This window comes from Talpa occidentalis, unplaced genomic scaffold (genome assembly GCF_014898055.3).
Source record: "Talpa occidentalis isolate TD23 unplaced genomic scaffold, MPIMG_talOcc4v2.1 talOcc4.7, whole genome shotgun sequence".
In the NCBI taxonomy this organism is placed as follows: domain Eukaryota; kingdom Metazoa; phylum Chordata; class Mammalia; order Eulipotyphla; family Talpidae; genus Talpa; species Talpa occidentalis.
Genome location: NW_023605083.1, coordinates 54,109,949 through 54,121,223, shown reverse-complemented (window position 1 = coordinate 54,121,223; position 11,275 = coordinate 54,109,949). Strand labels below are relative to the sequence as shown.

The following is an 11,275-nucleotide window of genomic DNA, read 5'->3' as shown; positions in this document are numbered from 1 at the left end:
TCTCTTGGGCCTCCCTGGTGGCGCAAGGGGTTAAGCACCAAATTATGGAGCAATCCACAGCCTCTGCAGCCTCTGCAGCATGAGTTTGATCCCCTGCCCGCCAGGGAGGAAACCCATATAGCGAAGCAGACCTCTCCTGTCTCGCCTGCTGCTCCCCTCAGCAGTGTATTTCAGTCAGTCTGCCTGTGTTCTGTTCCCCACTCTGTCTCTGGTGAGTCCTCTCACTCCCCTGCATCTCTGGCCTGTACCCCAGCTCTTGTATGCATAAATAAATAAACCTTTTTTTTTTTTTAAAAAAAAGACACGTTCTCTTTAAGTCTCAGTTGCTTCTTCTGTAATTTGGAGGTGATCATCTGGGCCCTTCCTGGCGACTGACAGGTCTGCTATGAGGATCAAATAGTGGGTATCAAGCTTTAACCTGCATCTGTTCGAATCACCTGGATTGTTAAAATACAGATGTCTTGGGGCCTCCCTGGTGGTGCAAGGCGTTAAGACACAACCTATGAAGCTTGCGGCAGTCACTGCATCATGGGTTCCATCCCCCGCCGGGAAGCTACCCACATGGTGCAGCAGACCTCTCCTGCCTCGCCAGCTGCTCCCCTCAGCAGTGTATTTCAGTCAGTCTGCCTGTTCTGTTCCCTGCTCTGTCTCTGGTGAGTCCTCTCACCCCCACGCTCTGGCCTGTACACCAGTTCTTGTATGTATAAATAAATAAATCTTAAAAAAAAATACAGATGTCTGGGCTTTAAACTCAAGAGTTTCTGAGTAGGTTTGGGCTGGAGTCAGAACATTTTTCTGGTACCAATGTCTCAGATGGTGCTGATGGTCGAATCACTGATGAAGAGAGACATGATCCAGGCTCTAGCTCTAATGTCTGCCCCAGATAAGGGCCAGCATTAGGGTCCGGTTGGATATAGTAGGGGAGTGAACCGATTATTGTTGGTTTTTTATTCAGTCAACTACAATTTAATAAGTGTGGCCCCAGTGCCAGGGTTGGGGGGGTCAGCAGCCCAGGCCACTGCCAGGCTCGTGAGGTGGTGGTGACCGCGGCGGCCTCTACTCCAGCCCAGCGTTCCGCGGCTTGCAGCGTGAGGAGGGCTGGGCAGCCGCTCCACCCTCACCCCGGGCAGGATGTCTCCCGCGCCGCCCGGGAGGGCCGCAAGCGGGCGCCACAAGGGGGCGGACCCGCCAGCCCGGGTGAGGGACGCAGCTCGGAGTTTCCCGGTACCCGCTGTCCCTGCCGGCCGCGGCTGTGGAGACTCGGCTTCAGCCCGGGCGCGGCCGGCACACAGTGGGCGCGGGGGGGACTCGGAGAGGGGACGGCACACAGTGGGCGCGCGGGCGGGACCCGGAGAGAGGCCGGCACACAGTGGGCGAGCGGGCGGGACCCGGAGAGAGGCCGGCACACAGTGGGCGCGCGGGCCGGTCCGGGAGAGAGGCCGGCACACAGTAGGCTCGCGGGCGGGTCCGGGAGAGAGGCCGGCACACAGTGGGCGCGCGGGCGGGACCCGGAGAGAGGCCGGCACACAGTGGGCGCGCGGGCGGGACCCGGAGAGAGGCCGGCACACAGTGGGCGCGCGGGCGGGTCCGGGAGAGAGGCCGGCACACAGTGGGCGCGCGGGCGGGTCCGGGAGAGAGGCCGGCACACAGTGGGCGCGCGGGCGGGTCCGGGAGACAGGCCGGCACACAGTGGGCGCGCGGGCGGGTCCGGGAGAGAGGCCGGCACACAGTGGGCGCGCGGGCGGGTCCGGGAGACAGGCCGGCACACAGTGGGCGCGCGGGCGGGACCCGGAGAGAGGCCGGCACACAGTGGGCGCGCGGGCGGGTCCGGGAGAGAGGCCGGCACACAGTGGGCGCGCGGGCGGGTCCGGGAGAGAGGCCGGCACACAGTGGGCGCGCGGGCGGGTCCGGGAGACAGGCCGGCACACAGTGGGCGAGCGGGCGGGTCCGGGAGAGAGGCCGGCACACAGTGGGCGCGCGGGCGGGACCCGGAGAGAGGCCGGCACACAGTGGGCGCGCGGGCGGGACCCGGAGAGAGGCCGGCACACAGTGGGCGCGCGGGCGGGTCCGGGAGAGAGGCCGGCACACAGTGGGCGCGCGGGCGGGACCCGGAGAGGGGCCGGCACACAGTGGGCGCGCGGGCGGGCAGAAGGGGGCGCCCGTGCGCGGTATCCGGGGGCGGAGCCGGCGCGGCCGGCGGGGCAGACGGGCGCGGGCCGCGGGCCGCGATGGGCGAGGGCGGGCTGCCCCCGGCCTTCCAGCTGCTGCTGCTCGCCTGCGACCAGGGCGACACGGACACGGCGCGGCGGCTGCTGGAGCCGGCGGCGGCGGAGCCCGCAGAGCGCGGCGCGGAGCCGGAGGCGGGCGCGGAGTCGGCGGGGGCCGAGGCGGCCGGGCCCGGGGCGGCGGCTGCGGCCGGAGCGCCGGTGCCCGTAGACTGCTCGGACGAGGCCGGCAACACGGCGCTGCAGTTCGCCGCGGCCGGGGGCCACGAGCCCCTGGTGCGTTTCCTGCTGCGCCGCGGCGCCTCGGTCAACAGCCGCAACCACTACGGCTGGAGCGCGCTCATGCAGGCGGCCAGGTGAGGGGCCGGGGCGCCGGGGTCCCGGTGGGGCGTCCTGGGGCCCGTGGAGCGCGGGCGGGTCCCTCTCTGGCGGCCGCCGGGGCTGCTCGTCGGCCCCCGCAGATTCGCAGGGAGATGAAGAGTCAAGGACTCGTTGGAGAGTTGGCTCGGTAGACTTTGAGCAGCTTGGACACGAGAAGTGAAGTGCTTTTAATAAGGTAAAACTAGCATCTTGGAAATGTTGGCCTTTCAAAACAGAATCTAGAGCCTGCGAATACAATCTTAAAGACGTAGAATCTCAGAAGTGTCCCTTTCTTGCAACAAGGAGTTCCTGAGAACCTCCTGGCTGCACACCCTAGTTTGGCACTGGGAATACTAGGGGATACAAGTTAAGTCCCCATCGGGAGCAATTCACGCGCTGGTGGGCAGGCCAGACAAGGACACAAGCTTTATAGGGAAAGTTCTGGGAACTCCAGAGGTATCCGACCCAGTTTGGGGAGGTAGATAAAGTTTCTGTAAAAATGATGGATATATTCAAATCGAGATCTGAGGACTGGAAAAAATTAACCAGGACAGAGGTGGGAGGTGGGAACAGAATAATAGAAGGCCCATGCGAAGGTTTGGAAACAAAAGCAAACCTCAGAACTGTTAGAAGGATGTTGTGTCTGGGGCTTGGGGATGGGGGTGGGAGACTTGGCGATGAACCCTTCTGGAGAGGAGGAAGCAGGTGCCAAGTGGCAGGGCTGAGAAAGGTGAACTCTCCTGAAAGCTCTAGGTAGTTAGCAGAATCAAATTCGAGTTTTGGAAAGCTTACTTTCACCGCAGTGTGAGAATGGATGAAGGGGTGGGCTATAGTCAGAGAGGCTGGTTCAGAGGGGATTGTAGTAGTTCAGTAAGAGCCTGGACAGAGCAGAGACAGTGAGGGGAGCAAAAAGATTGAGTTTGAGATGTACTCAGGAATTGAGTTTGAGATGTACTCAGGAAATAGGATGAACAGGACTTGAAACCATGGTATAAAGAATTACAGTGAAGTCTCGTATGTCAGACATCTACTTAGGCCCCCAGCCCTTTCTTGCAAGGAGAGAATGTAGGTTATTTGTGATTTGGATGGCTTGTTGCCATATTGCTCTTCATACAGGTGTATTAGTTTCTCATGGATGCTGTAATAACTTAGCACAAAGTCAGCAGCAATCACCTCCCTCCATCCCCTGCTTCTGTTATCGTAGCTTCTGATTCTGATTCTTCTGCTCCCCCCCTTCCACATTTAAAGGACCCTTGTGATGACATTGGGCCCACCCAAATAGGCTAGGCTATACTCCTCATTTTAGTGTCCTCTGATTAGCAACCTTACTTCTGTGACCTTAATTTCCACTTTGCTATGGAACCTGGTTTCATTACATGACCTTTCACTTAAAGTCGCATTTCCTAAGAACCATTAAATGAAATTAAGTGAAGATGTACTGTACAGGGAAAGCAGATCCTCCAATAATGTCTTTTATTCAACATTGCTGGAATTCTTTTATCTTCATCAATGTTATAATGAAAAGACACTGACGGAAACAGTGTTGCTCAAGAACTGTGATTACAGGTTTTGCGTTTAGTATGTGGATGTCTGTGGGCCCCCTATCCTTCCGAACATAGTCCTTGCCTAGTTTCCCTCCAGCAGCACTGTATGTGGGTGCTGTTTTATATGGCTTTGCCAACACAGTATGTTATCAAACTTTCAGATTTTTGTGTCTGAGTGTTGAAAAATTGAATGTCAGTGTGGCTGTGATTTGCATTTTTTAAAATTGTGAATGAAGCAAAGTGTCTTTCCAGATGTAAGAGCCATTTGTTTTCCTAAAAGCATTGAAAACTCAAGGACATTCTTACTCATAAGTTGCTCATTGTGTCCAGGTAATATTTTATTTCTCTGAGTTTTTTCTAAGCCATACACAGTTGTTCTAATGAAGTTTAATTTGTTGCTAGCAAAATTTTATCCTGCAGTATTTTCAAATACACTGTTTTCAACTGCTGTGTGATAGTCCATCCTTGGGACAATTGGTGGTTTACTTAACCCTCCTCAGCCTTTGAACATTTATGTCAATTGGCCTATACTATATGTAAAGAATATACCGTAGCTTTAATGCACAGACTGCCTCTATGCTTAAGCAATGCAATGTTTTATGCACCTATTAGCTTGTTGGGACTCTGTCTTAAGAGACCTGACTTCTTGCCCAGAACAGTTGGAGGTTACCAGAAAGTCTTTGGGGTTGTGGACCTTTCTTCTAAGGTTCTGTTTCTATTAGTGGCCCTATACACTCCAGGTAAAACCTCAACCCTAGTGCTCACCTGCACTATGGCCAGGTCTGCCCATCTGCCTGCCAAAGCCTGTGATCCAGGCCACTGGTGTGTAGAAGCCTTAACAGCTCTTCCTTCCTCTAGTCGTGCATTCTCTAATCCATGCTCCACAGAACTTCCAGATCTTTCTGAAATGAACATTTGACTGCCTCTCCCGTAATGGCTCTCATTGGAACCCTTAACCAAGTATTTGAGGCTCTCTCATGTGACACCTTCCTGCATTCTCTCTTCTGCTTTACCCCTGGCTTCTAAACTCAGGCCAAGATGATTTTCATACAGACCTTCTCTATGCCTCTCCATAGGATCCCCTCCCCCTCCCCATCAACATTTTTTTGAGCATTTATTATGTGCCAGGAATATCATCTCCACTTTGCAAGTGAGAATTTGAGGTTACAAAATTTGCTCATGAGCATACTGCTAGTTAGAGCAGATATGGGGGGGGGTCTGACTACAGAAACCAGACCCATAGGGGGTCTGACTACTGTTCCCAGTGAAGCACCCCTCTTCCCTCTTCCCACCTAGTGCTTGTGACCCCTCATTACAGCTGGCTGCCTTCCTGGTACCCAAACCTGGCCGCACATCAGGCTCACCAGATGCTTTTCCAGATCAGATGCCCGTGTTCCCTTTCTGGAATTATGATTCAGGAGACCTGATGGTGAGGGACTCTTAAAAAAGCCTCCCTAGAGATTCTCTGATATAGTCAGAGGGTTAAGGACTGCTGATGTGTGGTTAATTTCTGAGCTCCCACCTAGTGGAGGGGGTTCTGGGGGCCATGCAGGGTGAGCTTTGTGTCTATAGCACCAGGTATGATTCCTGGTGTCCCAGAGGCCCCTGATCACCACTTTATGCTGTTATTTCTGCAGGATGGCCGGAGTCATCTAATTAATTTCATCTGATTAATTTCTGTTCCTCTTGATGGGCCAGGAGATGTAGAAGAATTTAAAAACCTGTTCTAATAGTTAACTATAAACGTTTTTAGAGGACTTTTCTTCTCTACATTTTGGTATTGTAAAGACTGGAATTTGTGGTCCAGGTGTCCCCATCTTTCAGATGGAGAGGCTCTGGGTTAATTTTGTTCCTCTGTTTCCCTCTGTCTTACAGGTACTAATTTAGGAGTATTAGCAATGACATACTCTCTTATTTATTTTTATGAGAATATGGCTAAATATGACAAGTCTGTAAGAGATTGGAATTGACTTTTGTCCTTTATTTGGACCTAGACAGGACCCGGGTACTTTAAAATTCATTGTTCTTCATTTGTGGATGTTGGGTCGTGTTCAAGGGTTCTGCCTAATTCACATCAAAAGCTCTGTGTTGAGGAATAAGTTCTGGAGACTTCTGAAGGATGTACGGTGTGTCCAACTCTCCGATCAGGACAGGCAGATGCACGTCCCACACTAGTGCTCTTTTCCCTGAATCAAATATGCTTCAGCGTGTCTTCAGAGATGTTCCCGGCAACTTCCACTTTTGATTAACATGACCACTGTTTATCATCCCTGCTCTGAGTTTCTGAGCTCATCACTAAGCTTTGGATGAGGCCAATCCGACAGGCAGTGTGCCTGGACTGCAGTCAGTTTCGTCTGTTCAGATTGTTTAGTACCAGAAACGGATATATTCATATTTTTCCCCTCTACTTAAAATAATAGATCACCTTTACTGAGCACTTACTTTGTGTCAAACACTGTGCTAAGTATTTCAAATTAACTCAGTCGATTTGCCCAAAACTTTAGGAGGTTGGTATTTTTGTCATTTCCATTTTACAGCTGAGGAATGAGACTCAGAGACATTAAGTAACTTGTCCAAGGCCACACAGCTACCAAGAGGCAGAGGCAGAGTCAGCCTAGACACCAGAGCCCCAGAAGCCCCAGCCTCAGCAGGTAATTGCCTCTCAGCCATGAACCCCATGACTGCTTTCCTCTTGGTGTAGGCCACAAGGAAGCTGCTCACCAAATTTGTCAAATGCTAACGAGACAGGTAGGTGTTTACTTTGGATCTAACTTCATCCTTGGCCTGTTTAACTCCCTCCTTTTCCCTTTCATTCATCCGCTTGCCTTTGTGACAGCTGGATTCTCAGTCTAGTGCTCTGGAGTGAGCACCAGGTCTTTAAATTCAGGTGTTACTTGCTGGAATTAATGGGTAATCATAGCAGCTGTTTAGAACCCCCTGAATACCCCCTATATCCAGTAATTACTGGTTTGAAATTAGCTACACACATTATCTCAACCTTCATTGGATCCTTTTATTTTTCAGCTGAATTGAATGACCTCTTGGGCTTCCCACAAGTTCAGAAAACATTCCAAATTTCTGCTTAAATTCAATGTTTTTCTTTGATGACAATGTGTTATACTGGAAGAGCTAGGGCCCTGGTTCTTGTTTCAAGTTTTGACTCTGTCACATGCAAATTGAGAGACTTTGGATTGTTGTTTTCCATTCTGATCTCAGCTTCCTGGTCTGTGAAGTGGGTTTTTTTAAAGATCAAATGAGATTTTAAAAATGTAATAGTACCTTATGATTTGCTACTAGGAATTATGCTAGATTTTGGTCATAGTGGTCATTCATTTATTCACTCAGTCATCTGACACAATTTCCTGAGCTCCACCCTGGGTCAGAAGCCCATTGCTGTCTGCATTTGAGCTTAATTTCAGCATGGCTTACCTGTCTCTTCTCTTGGGAAGAAACTGGACAGGTCTAGCCCACTACACTGGGAAGCCAGTTTACAAGCTCTCTGCAGGTCTGCAGGCTGACCCGGTGCTGTTAAGGGTCATGTCCCAGAAGGTATTTGTAAGTTCAGACCAGAGTTCAGCCTTGGCTTGGCCTCCACAGGCAGCAGGGAGGCCCTATGTTTAGATGAGGCACAAAAGTCCCTTCTAGGAAAGAGGGGTGCATGTCAAGAAACTCAGAAAGCTGCCTTGCCAATACGGACATTATGCAGGCGGTATGGCCACGTAAAAGCTGGCACAGCCAGCCCTTCTCTTCTTGTCGTTATTTCCTTAATTCCAGTCCCCTCCAGCTCTGATACACACTGCTGAGCCCAGAAAGAGGGTGCCAGCCAAAAGCCCTGCAAAAAAGAACTTTTCTACCCTCTGGCAGCAGCAGAAAGAAGATCTTTTTCTGGGAAACCCTGTTTTAACCTTCCTGCCACTAGAGAATTGGGGGGAAGGGGCATGTCTTTCTCCCCAGTGTTGCAGCGTGGCTTCTCAGCAGAGCTGAGCTCAAGCTTCACCAAGGGTCTGGTGCACGGGTTCATTGGTGAAGGAAACTCTATGGGGACTACACCTGAGGGGTGGGGGGAAGCAAATATTGTTAAAAATGAACAACGATGTAAAAAAATTAAAAAAAAATTAATAAAAAAAGAAAAGGAGGGTCTGGCCCAGGCCCTATTCTCAGCCTCTGGCAGTGTACATTCCTGCCAGCAGATGGCAGCAAGCCCCTGGAGACATGCTGGAGCCCCTTTCTGCTGACCACTGCCACGTCACACCTCTTGGCATGGGGTCCATGGTCTCATCTAGAAGGCCTCCTATGTATGTGAGTTTGGGATTGGGGAGGGTGAACACGAATCAGACACTGGCCCTGCTGGTGAGGAAATCCAGCACAGACAGAGACTGATTGCCACGCTATAAAGCAGAGAAAAGAATGGTCTGAGATATGGGAGACAGGGTAGTGTAGGGAAAGAGGGAGGATTCAGCAGACCTGGCTTCTGACCCTGATGCCGTCCCTTAGCAGCCGACTGACCTTGGAATGTTGCCCAGTGTAAAACAGTCACAAACATTATAGCTAACATTTATGTGGTGCTTCCTTTGCCAGACTGTTCTAGGTGTTTTTTATATACTCTAAATGGATTATACCTTCAATCATTTAATCCTTAGTAGTCCTTGTTGAAACAATTACAACCCCACTTTACAGATGAGCACATGAAGGCATGAAGAAGCTAAAGTGCTTTTTCAAGGTCTGGATTTGAACCTTACAGGGCAGCCCTCACCTTTGAGGGTTCATATGTGAGGCCAGCCCAGTGCCTGGTCCAGAGAAGACAGCTCTCATGCCTTGAGCAATTAATACCAGTGAGGATTTCCTGTGCTGCTTCCTTACCAGCTCCATGTTTACTGTCCCTAATTTTCTACCTTTCTGGCAGATTTGGGCACGTGAGCGTGGCACACCTCCTTTTGGACCACGGGGCTGATGTCAATGCCCAGAACCGGCTAGGGGCCAGTGTGCTCACCGTAGCCTCCCGAGGTGGCCACCTGGGCGTGGTGAAGTTGCTCTTGGAAGCCGGTGCCTTTGTGGACCCTCAAAACCCCTCTGGCGAGCAGCTGGAGCCAGGGGACAGCAGGGATGAGCTGCTGGACATCTCAGCCCTGATGGCCGCCATCCAGCATGGGCATGAGGCTGTGGTGCGTCTTCTGATGGAGTGGGGCGCCGACCCCAACCACACAGCCCGGACTGTGGGCTGGAGCCCACTAATGCTGGCAGCGCTCATAGGAAGACTTGGGGTGGCTCAGCAGCTGGTCGAGAAGGGGGCCAACCCTGACCACCTCAGCGTGCTGGAGAAGACTGCCTTTGAGGTCGCACTTGACCGCAAGCACAGGGACCTTGCACACTACCTGGACCCACTGACCACCGTCAGGCCCAAGACAGGTCAGACTGCCCCCCTGCTCCTACCATGCCTCACAGAGGACACCACATTTCCCAACCAGAAGGGCATGTGGAAAGCAGAGTTCAGTTTCCAGAGCAGTGGGGCTTGATGTGCTGTACATCGAGACCTGTTGGGAGTGCCTGTCCTGTGCAGGTTTCCAGATCACCCTCAGAGGGGGTTTGGCAGCGCTGGGAAGAGCCTGAAAACCTGCACAGCAAAGTCCCTCCTCCCTAGCCAGGTTATTCCAGTGCAGGTGGTTCTGGGATCCTGCTAGAGTAGGGGTCAGCAAACCTTCTCTACAAAAGACCAAATAATAATAATCTCAGACTGTGGAGGCCATACAGTCCTGCTGGAGGAAAAGCAATCACAGGTGATATGTAAATGAGTGGCTGTGGTTATGGTCCAATAAAACTATAATTACAAAAATAGGTGGCCAGGCAGATTTGGGTCACCAACTGTAGTTGGCCAGCCCCTGCTCTAGAACAATGTGCCTGACTTCTCCTGCCAGTATCCGTCCCCAAAGACAAGTCCACATTAAGTTCAGTCCACTTTGGAGGGTTTTTTGTTATCTATTAGTGTGCCCTATTTCTTTGTTCTTTTTGTTATCTTTCTGGCATTTGTGGGCTGTTTCAACACTTCTTAGCAAATCTAAGGTCATAGTACATTTCAAAACCTCTAGTTCGTTGTCGTTCATAGTGGGACCCTGAAATGCAGCCTCTCACACAGCCTCAGGCCCCTCTTGTTCTCATGGGTCTGACTTCAGTGACAGGACCGAGGCAGCCCAGGCTGTAATGATGGCCCCTATCTATGACTGAAAGGTAACAATCTGAAGAAAAGGTCTTCAGACCAATCGGCTAAAATGACCTGAAAGTGTTAAGCAGTTCAGTACCGTCCAGAGAATGTACACATAGCCTTGTCAATCAAAAGATGCTGCAAATTTGGGGAAAGCTTATTAGGAGCACATCACCTGATCGGATCAACTCTGAGATAAATGTGTTTTAAAATCCTGTAGTGACAGAGAGATGGCAAAAATGAAGAAGACATCGAGACAAAAGAAAAGGAAGTGAAGTTCAGGAAAACCTATATGAAGCTGAGAGGCCGCTTACTTGTGCAGGTTGGGAAACTGAGGTCCAGAGAGGCACAGGGGCTTGTCCAAAGGTCACATGTCCATTTGAAGCAAAGGGAGTGACACCCAGAAAGTGAGGGATTCCCTGCAAAGAGCACCAGGAGGTGACTGCCCAGTCCCAGCCCTTGCAGCGCTCTGGGAGCTGGGCAAGCACATAGTGCCTCTGAACTGTCTTTTGTCCCTTCTGTAACTTGGGGTGACGATAAGGACTGCCTGGTGGTTGTGAGCAGAATGTACTGGTGGCCTAGTGCCAGACCCACGCAGTGCGAAATCAGGGCTCCAGTCTTCTCCTACAAGGTGTTTTTCTCCACAGAAGTCTGGCTGGAATGCTTGTTTTTGTAGCATACCCAAGACGTGGGATCTCATGCTTTCACGGGTGCTTGCTTTGCAGGCGCCGGTGGGCTGGCTCAGTGGGGGTGGAGTGACTTGGTCAAGGTCTCCCTGCTAGAAGTGGGTGGTCCAGTTCAGCCCATGACCGCCACACTGGGCCCCTCTGCTTGGGCCCAGGTTTCCCTCAGCCTGGATTCCTGAGTCTTAGCCCACCACATGCTCATTTTGGGGATTATCCCAACTCCCTGACAGGTGATTTCCTGTTTCCCCAAGGCAGAGGCTCAGG

General features: G+C 51.8%; 1 protein-coding gene across 4 annotated transcripts in view; it reads left to right on the top strand.

Annotated features, from left to right (window-relative positions):
- Nucleotides 1-2,228: 2,228 nt before the first annotated feature.
- ANKS6 (ankyrin repeat and sterile alpha motif domain containing 6) overlaps nt 2,229-11,275 on the top strand; it is a 50,465-nt gene continuing 41,418 nt past the window's right edge. Inside the window, exons 1-2 of one of the 4 annotated variants that reach the window (XM_037495390.2) lie at nt 2,229-2,581; nt 9,033-9,535. In XM_037495390.2, coding sequence (XP_037351287.1) covers nt 2,229-2,581; nt 9,033-9,535 — 856 coding nt within the window. Of the gene's footprint in view, nt 2,582-2,747; nt 2,782-6,712; nt 6,781-9,032; nt 9,536-11,275 lie in introns of those variants that run through there. The other 3 variants (XM_037495391.2, XM_037495393.2, XM_037495392.2) reach the window with 3 other exon arrangements.